Genomic DNA, 16,116 nt, shown 5'->3' with positions numbered 1-16,116 from the left:
TTATCAAACGCGGTTCACAAGATGGCCATTCAGATGACACAACAACAAGATGAAATATTGACAGAATCAATGAAAGAGCTCTCTGCTACAAGTTTGATTCAACAGTCAGGATCGAAGGCACTTTTAATGTCGAGTCATCATCATGGCGTTCAGGAAGAGAACAAGAGTGGAGGATCTATATTCACAAGTTTGAGTAATTCGTCAGATTTTGATCCAAACATGATCGGATTTGAAGCGTTGAAAAACAAATTAACACGAGCAAGTAGTATTATAACAAAAGATGTTCATGACTTGTTTTTGAAAAGTATTCCTCCATGGATGTTTGTGCCGCCCCATTATCATTGGAAAGTTCGATTGCATGGCGACAGAGGAACGGGAAAAACAACCGTTCAAAGAAGTTTATGCCGAATGAGTAAGTATTGACATTATGACGCAATATTTTGAAATGAATGATATTTATGAACATTCCTGTGGCCATCAAACATGTTCAGACACGAATATTGACCAACACAGAAATTACCACAGTGACACCATGGGTACTGTTTCAACAACAACTCTCATTCCAATTAAATGCATTGATTCTGTGAAATGGGTAGAATTGGAAATTGTTGATGTGGGTGATATGAGTTCTACCACTCATCCATTCTATAATTCATATCAGATTACAGACTATCATGCACATCTCGTATTATTTTCAATGGGCCATTATCAAAGCTTCCGTAACACCAAGAACAAATTGAAACTTCTCAAAAAACAAACAAATAATATTATTGTAGTTGCAACAAAAGCAGATGCATTTCAAAACTTTCAAGTTACAGATAATGACATTGCAGAGTTGGAGAAGGAATTTCAATTGCCTCCTATACGTCTCATTAACAGCCATGCACAGTTTGGATTGCCGAATAGTACCTATATTCTTGTTGAGGATTTAGCAGACATGCTCATAGCCTAACACATTTCTATGACGTACGTATCTGATATGAATGGCTATTTAATAATTTTAGATTTGATATATTTGCTCGATAATAATTTTTTATGAATCTTATATACATTTTCTTTCGAATGATATATGAAGATTCTTTTTGCGTCATCATTCCAGCCATTCATTAATGTTCACGCTCGAATACTTGGAATGATTCAGTGTAAGGCTTTAAAATTATTACAAATCCTCAACAAGAAAAAAATGCCTCCAAAGAAGGTTATCGAAGACTCGGAAAGTGAAGATGAAAGAGTTGTCCATTCCGCTCAATCAAATGATAAATACCAGACTGTAACAAAGAAGAGAAGTGTACTTTACGAATCAAGCTCTGATGAAGAACTTGGCCAAGAGTCTGAAATAATGACAGACTCCAGCTCGGAGCATGAATCAGATTATGAAAGTAATGATATTGATGACGATAATGAAGAGGATATAGAATCTAGATTCAAAAAGAGTAAGTAGTTGAGTAAACTCAGACACCATGTTTATGTAGCCTGACTATCAGTTGAGAGAAAGGTGTTGGAAAAGGCTTGCATTAATAAGGAAAGCATGCCCAACCAACTCATTGTCCATACTATCGAATTGCACCAATTCAAGTCATACCGTGACGTATGCACAGTTGGACCTTTTTCATCGGATTTGAATTGCATCATTGGCTCGAACGGATCAGGAAAGTAAGTTTGATATATCCTTTTGTAGTTGAGTTATTGCAAAGCTAAAAGATCAAATATTATTGATGCTATTTGCTTTGTTTTTGGGTTTGATTCTAAGGATTTGAGGGCTAAGAATTTGGCTCAACTCGTCAACAATCAAACTTCCAACACGACAAACGACACTTACGTGAAAATTTCTTTTCATCTAATCAATAGAGAATCAAGAGAAAAGCTCGATTGGTTTGACATTGAACGAAGAATCAAGTCTGGTGAGCTTGGTGCTAGCCACTATTGTATTACAGACAATACCGGATCAAGGAAGGCATCAAAGAAGGATGTTAAACAGTTATTGACAAAACATGGAGTTGATTTTGACTATCCTGACCGATTTATAGTTTTACAACATAATACTGTCAAGCTGGTAAAACAAAATCCAAATGAAATGATGAGCTACTTGGAGCATTTATTTGGTACTGATCAGATACGAGACGAAATGAAAAAAATTGATATTGAAATATCAGATAGCTCAAAGCAGCTGGAAAATATTGACAATGAGAAGCAATCCATTCTCAAAGATCTAGAAATTATAAAGCCAAAGGTGCAGCAATATGAAAAATTCGTTTCCCTCAAAGAAAAGGCTGAAAAATTGAGCTCAGAGCTTGAAGTAGCAAAATGGAGATATAACAGCTTCAAGCTAAAGTCTTTCAAGTTGGCCTTAGGAAGTGCTGAAAAGGACTTATCAAAGTTGCAATCTGATTTGAACAGTAACCAAAGCGAGAAGAACAAATTAGCAAAAAAACACCTCGATTTAACAAAGAAGTTGGAGGACACAGAAGAAGCATTTGATAATTTGAAACATGTGATCAAATCTCATCAAAAATCCTTAGCAAAGAAGAAGGCAACACTTGCATCTATTGCTAGAAACGTCGATGAAGTATCACAGAATCTTAAAAAGCTCTCTGATAAGATTGATAAATCGAAAGACGAAGAAGAAAAGATCTCTCAGCAAATACAGACAGCAGAAAAGTCCATAAAATCTGATCAAAACCAACAGGAAATAGTGGAGAGAGAAAGGAAAGCGCTTACCGAAGCAATTTCTCAGGACCCAAAAATGCAGGAATACAGGCATACGTTGGAACAAGTTCAACAGCTAAGGGAAATGCAAGATTATCAAAGTCTTAAATTGAAAGAACAGAAACATTTTGCAGCAATGCAAGGCATAGAGGCAGCAAATCACAACATTAGCATGTCACAACATGAAGCAGAGCGTATTGCAACAGAAATATCTTCAATAGAACATCAGGAAGAACAGCTGAAGAACGATTTAGAAAAAAGCCAACAGATAATAGAAAAATTATTGGCAAAACACCGAGAATTGCAAATAGCTAAGGACCAACTATGCCAGCAACAAATGGTTTGCGAAACATCTCTTAGAAGCATCAATGAACATAATGAACATTATAGATTTGTTAGAACGGTTCACGAGCTTTCGAAACAGCCATCAAGTGGTTGTTTTGGAACATTGAGTGACCTTTACGAGCTAAAGGATGAGGCATACTTTGATGCAGTCAACTCTGCTCTTTGTCCATTGTTGAAAAACACAGTGGTTGTTGAATCAAGGGATGCAGCACTGAAAATTGTGAATTTCTTTAGACAGAACAAAATTGGAATTGTGACGTGTGAAATTTTGGATGAAGTTTCAACAAGTTCAAGAATAGAGCGATTTATTGACGAATCTGAACTAATTCCAATGATGGATGTTATTTCCTGCGATTCACCCTTTCGACCATTGCTATTTAAACACACTAATAATTGGTATATTACATCCAATATCTCAACTGCAAAGAAATATTCTCGTAGCGACCACAAGATGAATATTGTTACTTTAAATGGAGAGATATTTAAAAGCTTTGGAGAAATCTCTTCCAATGCTGTCAACAAGTATTCTTCATCATTGAGTGAAACGTTGATACGCAGCAAGAGCTGTTCAAAATTATTAGATCATACCAAAGATTCGTCCCAGACAGAACGTTTACTCAAAGAAATACAAAATAGAATGACTGACAACGCCAATTCAATAGAACAAAACAGGAAAGACCTTGAGGACGAAGAGGCTCTTGTGCGTATCAACAATGTACAGCTCTACAACTTTAAAGAAAAAAAGGAACAGCTTCACAAGGATATGGACACATTGGCCAAACAAATTTCCAACTACAAGCTTGAATTGTCCTCCTATTATGAAATCACATCTCAGACAACATTAAATGCGCAAGAAGAACAATTGTTATCGACATATAGACGAAATATAAGCACCCTCGAACAAATGTTAGACAATTATCAAACAACATCCATTGTTCAACATTTTTCTAAATTAAGAAATTAGAGGAAGAGAGATTGTCCTTGCAATCCAATATTGGTTCCAATACTCAAAGGATTAAGCAACTCAAAAAGAAGCAAAACAACTTTCCTCAACAAATCTCAACACTTCTCAAACAAAAAGAGGTGTTAGAAAATGAATTATCGTCATTGCATTCGTCAACTACAGAGATGAATGTTGAGGAAGAAGTTGAGAGCATTGCCAAGTTAGACCAACAGAAATCAATCACACAAAAAGAATTGCGCTCAATTAATGCAAAAATTGTTCAAGTTACTTCACAACAAGATGAATTACGTTCAACTATTGAATCCATGAAGACATCAATCAAACAAAAAGAGAAATTCATCTCGGAACTGAATGAGAGCATCAAGTCTTTACAGAGTCTTGTGCGAAAGAAACCAACTGGACTAAAGAAGTGTGATGATGATATTGACGTGGAACTTGAGGAAAAGACCATCAAGAAGCTTGAATTACAGCTCAAGTTCGAATTGGAAGAATTAGCAAAAATAACAAAAGATATTGACATGGACTGCATGAAAAAGCAAAAATCATTCAAAAAGAATATGGTGGCTCAAACAAAACGCTATAACCAAACACTGAAGAAGATAGAAAGAGCTTCCACGTTGAAGGCAAAGCTTTTGCATCTGAGATTTGAAGTGTTTCACCAAGTTTGCAATCGTATCAACAATACTCTATCTCAAATTTACAAAGATATGGGAATCAACAATAATTGTTACATTTCATATTGTGAAAACAAAAACATTGCATTTGAAAAAGGTGTGAACATTTATTGCAAACCTAATGGAAACGAATGGATTCCCTTTTCAAAGCTCTCAGGTGGTCAAATGAATTTGTGCTGTGCAATTATTTCTCTCAGTATGATGAAATCTTTTCCAACTCCTATTTGTTTCTTTGATGAGATGGATGCATCCTTGGATTCAATTAATGTTGAAATGCTTTCCAAAATTATTTTGGAATACTCAAAGAACACGCAATTTATTTGCATTTCCTTCAAATTTTACGAAAAAGCACACCATGTGATTGGAGTTTATCACAACAACCAAACCTCATGTGTTGTGCCATTTGTTGTAGAAGGTGAATAAAGTGTTGTTGTCATCAAGAAGTATTGAATTTCTCTCTTCTTTTTAATTGTTGTTGAACAAATCTCTAATGTTGTACTTCAATGAAAACAAGTTCTGTTTGTTATCAATTAGCAAGTTCAAACCCTCAATCCAGTTCATGGCATCCAGTTCATCAAACGTCAAAAATTCATGTTTTTTAGTATCTGTTTTCATCACAAAGGTAAATGCACCATCCAAGTTTTTCACATGTTGGTCCTTATTTCCAACGACACTTTGAATATGCTCTACTTTGATGAACGACTCTGGAACCTTCTTCTTGTTATCTCTTATCAATAGCCGAGTAAATTCTTGAGACAGACAAACGTGTCTAAGCACAAATTCATTGTTACTCTTTTTCTTGTGTAGCAAGCTACCATTGCACATGAACTGAAACTTTTCCAAAATAAATTGTATATCGTCTCTACCTAGCGCTTTAGAATTTGGTCCAAATAGCTTGAAGGAGGATCGTTTTGTCACAAACAAATCTTGTTGTTTGACATGTGTAGTTTTTGGTAAACTGGATGGATAAACGGTTGGTAAGGGTAATGTTGACGATTTGAATGTCGAAGGAGTGGTGGGTTGGGATTGAATCGTTTCTTCATCAGTGGCAGTGGTATCAACGTTGGACGACAAATATTTCACTTCTGAACTGTAATGATGATCTTCTTTCACAGGATCTTCACAGCTGTCATGATTATTCAAAAGATGTTCTTCTGTGCTCAAAACTTCATTCGTTGTTTGTTGCTCATGTTCTTTAGACTCCTCTTCGAGCGCTCTAAATATTTCATCTTCAATGGGAGTGTCATTGAAAATGTTTGGATCTTTTTTCTTCATATACATGTTGTAATACGAGCAAGACGTCGAATTATTTAGCTTGTTTTCTTTAGATTTTGAAGGCTTAATAGATCTCATGATGATTTCAGCTCCACTCTTTTTTACATTTTCAACTGCTTGGAGTTTGAGATCTAATCTATGTTTTAAATGCTGTCGTTGAGCTCGAATTTGTGATACTTTTCCTGTGAAAACTGCCTCAACCTCCTCTAATTCGCGTTTCAAAGAGTTGAGTGCTTTCTTTTGAGATTGTGCGACAAGTGTTAGCTCATGTATTTCTTGCTCTAGTTTGGTAATTGACACATCTATTGGTTTGCAGACGGAGTCTACTTCCACCACTTTGTTTTTTCTTTCTTCTTCCAATGAAGCAATCAATTGTTCTAGCTCTGCTCTCCTAGATTCTATTTGCACTTGCTTCTTGGCTTTTTCGTTTTGTTGCTTTCGATGTTGTGTCAATAACTTCTCCATCTTCTCTTCACAGATCTTTTTACTATGCTGCAATGATTCCACCCTCTCTAAGCATTCTCTTAACAGGTTAGATTTTTCGTTTTTCCTCTGAAGTATTTGTCTCAGCTGTGATTCAACATTATTACACGCTTCTAAGAAATTATTCACACTTTCACAACTGCATTTTCTTGAAATTTTGTCTACAACATCTTTGATTTGATTGAGTGAGGTCACAAACATTTCACATCGTGCAAACACTTCCTCTCTTTGTTTTAGATCGTCTCCCGAATACGGTTTTAATTGGTCTGCTATCTGCTTTTCTGCTGTTTCTTTGTTCTTTAAAAGTGATTCCTCTAACTCTTGTAACTCAGTAATACATCGATCTATTTCTTGATCGCACTCGGTTCGCTCCTTTACGAGTGAGCCTATTGCTTGCTCTAGATCACTCACCATATTTGAGAATAGGTTTAATCGCTCAAATTCTTGTTTTTTGAGGTCAGCGAGATCTTGTTCTGATTTCTGGAGATTAAGACGAGCGTTTTTAACTTCCATTTCCGCCACCGAGAGCTTCTCCTTGGATAAGTTAATCTTTTGTTCCAAGGATGATATAAATCTGTTTGTTGTGCACCGTTATTAGCGTCTTCAGTTAAATCTTCAGATGCATTCACAAGGAGAGCGTTTTGAACTAGCGATTTCATTTCTTTAGAAACTTCGCCAGTATCACCGCTTTGTTCTTTGGAGAGAAGTGACAAAACCTCTGCGTTAAACATGTTTACCACATTACTGAAAGCCTTGAGGTCCATTTCTTCTTCTCGTAGACCTTTAGCTCTTTCCAGGACTGCAGATGATTCTGATACTTCCTTTCTAAGGGAGGAAGTAAATTGATCTAATATTTTGATCTTCTCACTTTCAGATCTAGATACGGAAAGAAGATTCTCCTTATTTTCTGTATACTTGTTTTTCATTTTCATATTTTCAGCTTCTAACTCTTCAAGCTCAACTCTCTTAGATTCTATTCTTTGACACACTTCCAACCTTCTTCGTTCAGCCTCCTCTTTTGCCTGGGTCAAGCTATCGACAGATTTTTTAAAGGTATATTTTAAATCTATCAACAATATTTCGTGTGGATATTTTTCTTTTAGTCGTTCTACCCTTAAACTAATTTCCTTCTCTCTCTTTACCAAGGTCAATAAATTTTGTTGTTGTTCTTCTGTAAGAGCGCTTCCTACCAAAATTGCTGCGTTCTCAGCTATTTGACCCAACCATACCTGTTCTTCTATCTCCATGTCTTCAAGTTCTTTCAATAATGTCTCTTGTTCATGTAAAGCACCATTTAATTGTTGTTCTATTTCTTGTAGATTCTGTTGCCTTTCAGTAAAGAGGTGGTCAAAATCGGTAAATGTTGTGTCTTTGTGACTTTTTGTATAGCCTTCAAGTTCTTTCATCATTTTGAAGCGTTTGGTATCAATTTGATGCAGAACCTCTTTCAACTGTTTTTGTTCTTTTGACAAAAAATTCAAGTCGTTATCCTGCTTTTTTTGAAGTGCACCTATTTTTGAAAAGGTTGCATCTAATTTTGAGGAAGCGTCCTTGATTACGTTTTTGATTGCTTCACATTGCTCCCTTTTTTCATTCTTCACCTCCATTTCTTTGTGATCTAATATTGATATTGCTTTTTCTAATTTAGAAATCTGAGCCTGCACATCCTCCAGTCTTTCGTCGACCAGCTTTTGTCGTTCCACTTCTAAAGGATTTCTTTCAGGTTGTGCCATGATTGTGTCCACAATACGAGGAGAAACTAACTTAATTGGTGTCATGCTACTCGTTGTTTGATTTAAAGATTTAGGAGTAGTTGATGATTTTTGATCTTGGACTCGACTAGTGCTGTTATCAGCAATAGTGGGACTCTCTTTGGGCTGATGAGATGGTTTCTCATTGATCTCTGTGTCATCCAACAGCATGGAATCATCGAATATCTTTGATGTATTATACAAAAAGGACTTTGAAGGCGAAATGATAATACTATCCTCAGTAAGTAGCTGTTGAGCCTCTTTAATAAGTGCTTCTTTAGCGGTTGGTCTTGATGTTTCCGTAGTTAGGGATGATTGGACCGTTACCTCCTTTGAACTTGTTGGTTGTTGTTCATCAAGAACAATTCCTTGATATCGTAATAATCGTTCCTTAAAATCCGCAATATCATCACTTGCTTTTCTGTTGTTATTATTTGTTGCTGTTTTGTTTTGATTCAACGAATTTCTTCGATTCCTAATAGTAGAGGAAGAGTTGGCAACAATGTTATGCCCTTGATGATTGTTGCGAAATTGGGATTGCATGAATTTTCTTTGGTTGTTGATGAAAGCGGTAAAAGTTTTGGAGGGAGAAGAATCGTTATCCAAAATGAACCAAGTGTTTTAACTTACTCAGGCGTTAATAATAAATTCTCGTCCTGCAAACTATAGACCAATAGTACACGGACATGTATTGATGTTATTATTATTATTTTATAAAAACTAGAGTTGGGACTTGATTTATTCTAATCCATAATTCTCCTTAATACGTTGTCTAGCTTGTTGTTTAATCTTTTCTTTTCTTTCTTCACGGCTTGCTCTTGAATCACCCATGGATTGTTGTTGTTGTTCATCGATCGTGGAATTAGTGGAAGATGGTGGTTCATAAGAGTTGATGGTGCTGCTTGGAACAGCAGTGTTGAATCGATTGCTTGTTGAAAATCCTCCATAGGTATTACTTGCTTGTGAATAACCGCTACCAATACCTTGATAGCTTCTTTGCATCTCATCTCGTCTAATAATTTCTTCGGGGTCAAAGATTCTATTCGCTGTTGCATGATTGACTGTTGGTTGAGATCTCTTTCGATCAGTGAGTGCACTGTGTGTAGATACAACAATTACAGTAAAGACGTAACCCATGAATAGTATGGAATATTTAGCAGCAAATAGCACAATCAAAAGTAAAGATGCCAAACAGGCGATGATGGCCAAATTCTTTGTTACTTTAATACGACCGAACGCAACAAAGTCTGATTTATGGTAAGCTAAAAAGAAGAACAAGCTAAACACCAACGGAGCCACCACAAAAATCAAATATGAATTCATCAAGCAAATCACCAAAACAATCATATTAATGAGTAAATAATTTGTTTGATAGAAGGTGAGTGAATCTAATATTCTACGACTGAGTGGAGTTGTATGATGAGTCAGAGAAGTGTATGCAAAAAACTCTCTCATGGGTCGGAGAGGTGGGAGCATGGGCTCCACATCGAACAGTCCTTGAGCAATCATTTTTTTTTGGGGCAGTTATCTGTTTGGCAACAACTTCAGACAATTTTATTCCTCAGTCGTCGTGGTTGCACTGCTTGACTTGGCTGGCACCCGTTTCACCACTCGTTTGATCACTTTTTTAGATCCAGATGTTGTTGTTGTTGGTGAAGATTCTTGAGAGGGAGTGGTCCTATTGGAATCCTCACCATTATTATTAGGTGTCAGTGGTGATGAAGGAGATGATGATTCATGCATGACATTCGCTGAAGAGAGAAGGGAAATCTTTGAAAGTGTGACTTTTGGGGTGTCATCTTGTTCTTCCATGGATGTGTTGGTTGGTGTTTCATGATGATGATTGGATCCATGCTTACGTGTTATTGGTGGTGACGTGGTGGAGGTTCATCATGATGAGCAACACTTGTCACTTCATGATTTCTCTGAGGAGAAGTTCTTGTTTCCACAATGTGGGTGGTGGTCGTTTTGGGTAAAATTGTCTTTTGGAAATACGTGTCAACATGTTGAGAATCAATTTGTTCTTCATTATTTTCGTCATCGTCATCATGATCAGACATGTAAGAGGTCTTGTGACGACTTGCTAATCCACCATGATTGTCTTGCTCGTCAAATCTTCCACGACTTGAACTCACATATTTCAAAGATCCATATGGTGAAGATGAAAGACAAGTCGAATCATTTGATGAATCATCTCCAAGTAATTTGTTAAGTAAAGGATTTTTAGTCTTTTTCAAATCTAAATCTTCATTGCTGGAGTATCTTGCTAAATATTGGTCACACCATGAAAAAGGAATGGGTGTTTTTTGTTGTCCGTTTTTTGGCTTCTTTTGTGAATATGTTGATACAAGTGAGTGGAACGATGGTTTGTTATATTTTGCATCTTGTCCATTGTAAAGTAAAGCTTTTTGAAAAGCTGACATGATGGACAACAATTGCATTTCACTCTCACATTGGAAATAAAATGTTTTTGACTCTTCTTCATCATTGTTGCAATTAATTTGCAAGCATAGATCTGTAAATGTGATGGGATTGGGGCAAATAGTTACTGAGGCCTTGTCATTTGTCAACGGATATAAATCTGTTAACTTGTCTCTGTCATCAAACAAAGCCATAACATATTCACCAAAATTCTGTCGATGATAAATAATACAAAGTGTGATCGGATTCACATAATTGTTAAATATTTGTTTTACAAATGCAATCAATCGAAATTGTTCTAATTTTCTTTTTAAAACCATTCTTTTTGAATATCGATTGAATTTTGCTTGTTGTTCTTTGGAAAGAGAAAAACCAGCGGATGAATACAGAAATTGTAAATCATCATCCAATGATGAAGTTTTAGAGTGAACTGGTTCTTTTTGTTGTTGTAGCTGAGAAGGAGGATTGGTACTAGTTTTGATACGTGATGTTGTACTTGGATTTCCTCGTTTTTCAGGTGTTGTTGATGTGTTGGTTGATGATGATGGTGTCACCACGTTCGATGGTTGTGAAGATGATGAATTCACTCCGGTGATGGTGGTTGTTTCTTCTTTGGCAATGGGAGGAGAAGAGACAGCTGGTGTGGTGTTTTGTGATGTTGGGGAGCTTTGAGAGGCAGTTGTTGAAGAGGGTTTGGTGATTCGAGCTCTGGGAATAACTTTGGACATTTTTTGAGAGGAGACGATCAATCATGACACAACCTTGAGAAATGCTCAAGCTTTGACATGTATTAAGAGTATGAAAATCCTGTTAAACCTTCCTCGAGCACAATTTCAAGTTTGTTTTTTAACATGTTGTCATTGTTATAATCAGGAAGTTTCAATAAATTGAAACAAGTGCTAGCTGATGGCAATTTGTTTGTGTCATCGTCGATTTTTTGAATGGTGAGAAGGGGAGACAGTTTAGAGAAGCCTTCAAAGGGTACTCTGTTGGATCCTGTGATGAATTGTAAAAGCTTTCTTTGCTTATCGTTTGAAAATGATTCAATAATATTCCAAAAATCAATGATCGTAGTGTCATTTTCTGAAAATCCTTTGTACATGGTATTCCTTCGCATATCTTCAATGTTAATAATATCATTGCCTGAGAGTATCAACTCGAGTTCTTCTTCATCAAATGATTGAACTCGTTGAAGATCAACAATATCTGAAAACCCTTATAGAGAGCAAGTAATTGCTTTTCAATATCCTTATTCAATAAAAAGTCAACCAATAAATCCAAGTACTCATGTTTGTTGTCGTTTGTAACTGCAATGTTTTTACCATTTGGGCATAGTTCAACTTCAGAGGAAATGCCATCTTCAACTGAAAAACTAAGACATAAGTGTTCAGAAACATCGTTATCTCGTATCCATAACAGCTTATTTTTGTACAGTGAGGCATCAATGGAGCTGATGTCTTGATAACACAATTTCTTCCCAAGCAACTTCTTGTAGACAAATTTTGTGAGTCTTATATCAACCAAAATTGATTCAATCAAGCACTTGCCCAATAGCCGACCAAAAAATTCAAACTTGATCAAACTCGATCGATCTGTTGCATCTCTATTTGGATAGAGTTTGTAATCTTCAGAAGAATTCCACATAGAATCACGACATATTTCAGCGCAAAGTAGAGTGATAAATTCTCTCCTCACTCCCAAGATATCAATAGTTTCCTCGTCTTTGAATTTAATCTTCCATTGCCGTGTTTGCAATTCACTCTTTTTTCGCTTCATAAACTCATTGATGGAGCATTCTAGAATCTTATCTCGTTGAACAATAATTTCGTCTTTGGGCTTTGACAAATCTATTGTTGTTTTGATTGAAAATATGAGCTTCTTTAGACCTAAATTAAAGATGATAGGAACTTTTTGTAGAGAAACAGTATTGGGCTTTTCTGCACTGATACATCACTCGAAAGAAAAATATTGGAAAAAGTTATCTCGTCCCTTAATAGATCTGCTACTGTGTCATTATAGAAGTTCTGTAATTCTATAAACTTTTGAGCTGAGTTTTTTCTTTGTAGAATGGTAATGCATTCAATTACAAGTTGCGAAGACTCGTCCAACAAGTTCCATTGAGAATGCTCTGCCTTAAGTTTTGCGTCTAAAAATGCGTGGCATGCGTTCAACAAATCTATCAAACTTGATTGAGTAAAAATATTGAATGCATAAAACTGGTCGTCTGAAATCACTCTCAGCACTGAATTCAAAACCTTCATTCGTTTTTTTCCAATTATTTCAAACGGAGGGGATAATCCCAATGCACTTTCTTTGTTTAGTTTCAATTGCGTCAAAATGTAATTGGTTATTGAAGAAATATGGCTCCAAAAATACTAAAGGTGGATTAAATTATCTGCAACATATACCAAATACATACACTCGTAGTCTTACTGATTGTTGGTTTAAATTTTGTACTCAACAACGACGCTTTCATATCTTCGGCCTCGTGTTTTTTACCTTCCTCAATAAATGGGTCAACCAGTTGTTCGATAGGCAACAAAAGGTTCATGCCTTCTCTCAGTACGTAAGCACATCTCTCAAGTAAATCTATTTCCAATTCACATGGCAAACTTTTAGACTGGAAAAATCTACTTGAAAAAAGCAAAATAGGAAGAACAGGTGTTTCTGAACAATTAATTTTCATAAATCCGCTTGATAAATCATACTCTAATTTTCGGACCATTTCATTTTGATTATATGTGACTGCCTTGTTTTCGCTCAATGCTAGGACAATCCGTTGGCAAGTGTTGTTTGTACTGCTGTTTAACAGGATCGATAACAACTTAGAAAATGGTGAGTTAATAGAAATTGGAATTCCATCTCTCACAATGCATTCCAGACAAAACGAAGGTACTTCTGAGCTCAGTATTGATAACTGTTGAGACAATGTCATCCTACATTGTAATAAGGCAAAGATACATGTCACATATTTTGCTTGACAACTATTATCCTGTCCTCTCATTTGGTCCACCATCTCTAGAGTCAATATTGGTATTATACCTTGCAAATGTTTCGTAGTAATTTCTGAAAATTTGAGTGTTCAATAATCAAAGAACCACAATCACTTACTGTTCTGTGTTTGAGAGTAGATATTTCCAACATGGACAAGCAGTGTCAAAACGCCGCATAATTCTTGAGAACTTGCAGGGATATCCATGTACCTTCTCAAACAGTTTCGTAGAGAGGTTCCAAAAATGTCCTTGCTTAAATATTTACAAAAAGTAAAATACTTGTCTTGACCTGTTTTGGAACTGAGTTGCTTTGACAGCTCTGAAAAACATATGTTCAATAGATCTACAAAAAAGCTACCTAAATCCGAGTCAACATGTTGGAGTGTAAATTTGACCAATGGAAACTCGCCAAAGTATTCTTTGGACGGAGAGGTAAGCGACTTGAAAATTAACTCTGTTTGTGTTTTCAAGGAGCTACCAACAATTTCTAAATATTCCTTTTTCCTTTGGCCACATAAATATCCAAAATATTCTTCAATGCGACCCATTGCTTTCTCTGAGCTCAGTACAAATAGTAAATGTTGAATAGGATAATAATTTAAACATAAGGTCAACACATTAAATGATAAATCTACTAGTTCCAAATTCATATTTTTCAAACAAATGTCATATATCCAAGTTACTCCCAACAATTTGACAAATGTTTCCAAAACTTCAACAGACTGTAAAATTGTGTGAAGATGGCGGAAAATGAGTGTCAAAGGAGAGCTATTGGTAATGGTAACATATTTTAGATGTTCAAGTGCGGTAATGGCGACACAATGTTGATCTACGGAGGCTGATTTTGACATGACAAACGTCAATATCACATAGAAATTGAGAATAGTGGATCTATCCAACTCGTTACTATGAATGATATCTATATACTGGATAATTCTTGATTCGATTAATTCCCAACACTCAATCTCTTCTAATGTATTGCTTTCGATATTTTCAATAATGAGTTGCTGATTTCGTTCTATGTTGGCTGTGATTTTTCTATTTTCTGGATATGTTATAAAGAATAAATCACAGATGTTCTGATTACCAGTGATTTTAGAAATTCTAAGGTTGGAAATAAGGTGATAAAGCTTGTCAAGTAGTGACAGAGCTATGACTCTCTCACCATCCTCTTCGATAAATTGAATACAGTCTATTTTCAATATGTCAAGCATCGAGTAATCCTCTGTTAATTGATTAATATAACAATCACTGAATATGGAAACGTAATTAACTACATCAAGAAGTAGACCCTCAGAATTGGAGTCTAATGAGTTCACATAATCTCTGAGATGGTCATAGCAAACAAATTGTGTAAACTTATCATTGCTTTCGCTTAAATCCAACTGCAGTAAAATCTTCAATGCAAACATTGTGTACGTTTTCGATCTAACTTGATGTATGGACTTATGGAGGCTTACGACAAATGTCTGAGTTTGGTTGTGTGTAAGCACACCTTTTTGCTCTTTTATCATTCGCCATAACATGAAAATAAAAGTCTCGTTGGTTAGTGCAGCTAAATTCGAAGAACAAAATAAGAGTATACCAGATATCTGGTCCCATTCTGTTTCACACAACAAGGGAAGCCTTTCCTCTGAGATATCCAAGTGCTTTTTCAATATTTGGAGAGCAGTTAAAAATATGGGGTAATAGTCCCCTGAAGGAAATTGATTCTTAATTTGAGAAAAAGAAATAAAAAGAGAGTTCATCACCATGACGAGCAAATGGTGGTCTAGTGTGCTTGTTTCCATCGCTCGCAGAGCATTAAACATATGGTAGGACAAAGATAACTCTGTTTCTACTTGAACGGATGACTCTTGATACCCACTGACTAGTGTTTGAATTGAAGCGTCTTCAAGTATCTTTCCAGTTGTTTGAGTTTGAACTGACCTAATTTCCCAATGGGTCTGTATATCTGTATCAATCACTTCTTTGTTTTCAGTTTGAACAACAGAAGTCGCATACGGTACAACACAAGATTGCACTGCTATGGAATTACGAACTAGTTCAGTCTGAATTTCAACATGATAAACCTCTTGCTTGACATTGGTATTCATCAAAGTTTGAGAGGGAGTATCTCGTCGCAAGGGCTTGTGTGTTTGCACTGCACAGTTTGTGACTGACCAGTTGGTTTGCGTAGATACTGCACTATGAGGACTCTCAATGAAAATTGCACGCCTGTTTGCGCACATGATACTGGTCCTTGTTCATTCTCAGTTTGTGTGTCAACGGAGGTGTGGGAATCGGTGGGATTGTGTTGTATTCCTTTTGACTCTAAAAACAGGGAGTTGGTTTGCAGTGATGCATGCGATGATTTGGCATCTTCGTTTCTTTTTTTCACTGCATCAAAGAGTTCAACTTCATACTGACAAGCTCTCTCCTCTCTTCGTATTAGAGTAGTCGATGAAGTTTGCTTTTCTAATGGCTTCCTAAAGTTGTCTTCAATGTTCAACTCTACAAAGTTT

General features: G+C 36.0%; 9 protein-coding genes across 9 annotated transcripts; 3 read left to right on the top strand and 6 right to left on the bottom strand.

Moving 5' to 3' along the window:
• Positions 1-21: 21 nt before the first annotated feature.
• C9374_006115 (uncharacterized protein) lies at positions 22-952 on the top strand (the record flags this gene model as incomplete). The annotated part of the gene is made up of 2 exons (XM_044695940.1): positions 22-412; positions 492-952. 2 exons carry the CDS (start codon positions 22-24, stop codon positions 950-952), a joined length of 852 nt encoding a protein of 283 aa, XP_044547410.1.
• Positions 953-1,183: 231 nt separating this feature from the next.
• Positions 1,184-4,015, top strand: C9374_006114 (uncharacterized protein; the record flags this gene model as incomplete). Its single annotated transcript, XM_044695939.1, has 3 exons — positions 1,184-1,433; positions 1,485-1,653; positions 1,702-4,015. 3 exons carry the CDS (start codon positions 1,184-1,186, stop codon positions 4,013-4,015), a joined length of 2,733 nt encoding a protein of 910 aa, XP_044547409.1.
• A 164-nt stretch (positions 4,016-4,179) lies between these two features.
• On the top strand, positions 4,180-5,112 carry C9374_006113 (uncharacterized protein; the record flags this gene model as incomplete). The annotated part of the gene is made up of 1 exon (XM_044695938.1): positions 4,180-5,112. One exon carries the CDS (start codon positions 4,180-4,182, stop codon positions 5,110-5,112), a length of 933 nt encoding a protein of 310 aa, XP_044547408.1.
• A 42-nt stretch (positions 5,113-5,154) lies between these two features.
• C9374_006112 (uncharacterized protein) lies at positions 5,155-8,741 on the bottom strand (the record flags this gene model as incomplete). The annotated part of the gene is made up of 2 exons (XM_044695937.1): positions 5,155-6,920; positions 7,037-8,741. The coding sequence occupies 2 exons, from the start codon at positions 8,739-8,741 to the stop codon at positions 5,155-5,157; spliced, it is 3,471 nt and encodes a 1,156-aa protein (XP_044547407.1).
• A 195-nt stretch (positions 8,742-8,936) lies between these two features.
• Positions 8,937-9,707, bottom strand: C9374_006111 (uncharacterized protein; the record flags this gene model as incomplete). Its single annotated transcript, XM_044695936.1, has 1 exon — positions 8,937-9,707. The coding sequence occupies one exon, from the start codon at positions 9,705-9,707 to the stop codon at positions 8,937-8,939; it is 771 nt and encodes a 256-aa protein (XP_044547406.1).
• Positions 9,708-9,752: 45 nt separating this feature from the next.
• On the bottom strand, positions 9,753-10,010 carry C9374_006110 (uncharacterized protein; the record flags this gene model as incomplete). The annotated part of the gene is made up of 1 exon (XM_044695935.1): positions 9,753-10,010. One exon carries the CDS (start codon positions 10,008-10,010, stop codon positions 9,753-9,755), a length of 258 nt encoding a protein of 85 aa, XP_044547405.1.
• A 50-nt stretch (positions 10,011-10,060) lies between these two features.
• C9374_006109 (uncharacterized protein) lies at positions 10,061-11,347 on the bottom strand (the record flags this gene model as incomplete). Its single annotated transcript, XM_044695933.1, has 1 exon — positions 10,061-11,347. One exon carries the CDS (start codon positions 11,345-11,347, stop codon positions 10,061-10,063), a length of 1,287 nt encoding a protein of 428 aa, XP_044547404.1.
• Positions 11,348-11,409: 62 nt separating this feature from the next.
• Positions 11,410-11,736, bottom strand: C9374_006108 (uncharacterized protein; the record flags this gene model as incomplete). The annotated part of the gene is made up of 1 exon (XM_044695932.1): positions 11,410-11,736. One exon carries the CDS (start codon positions 11,734-11,736, stop codon positions 11,410-11,412), a length of 327 nt encoding a protein of 108 aa, XP_044547403.1.
• A 35-nt stretch (positions 11,737-11,771) lies between these two features.
• Positions 11,772-15,843, bottom strand: C9374_006107 (uncharacterized protein; the record flags this gene model as incomplete). The annotated part of the gene is made up of 4 exons (XM_044695931.1): positions 11,772-12,561; positions 12,660-12,994; positions 13,039-13,685; positions 13,731-15,843. The coding sequence occupies 4 exons, from the start codon at positions 15,841-15,843 to the stop codon at positions 11,772-11,774; spliced, it is 3,885 nt and encodes a 1,294-aa protein (XP_044547402.1).
• Positions 15,844-16,116: the final 273 nt, after the last annotated feature.

The sequence above is a fragment of the Naegleria lovaniensis genome (genome assembly GCF_003324165.1).
Source record: "Naegleria lovaniensis strain ATCC 30569 chromosome Unknown tig026, whole genome shotgun sequence".
NCBI lineage: Eukaryota > Heterolobosea > Eutetramitea > Acrasida > Naegleriidae > Naegleria > Naegleria lovaniensis.
The sequence above is the reverse complement of the archived record's forward strand: the minus strand, read 5'-3'. Positions and strand labels throughout refer to the sequence as shown.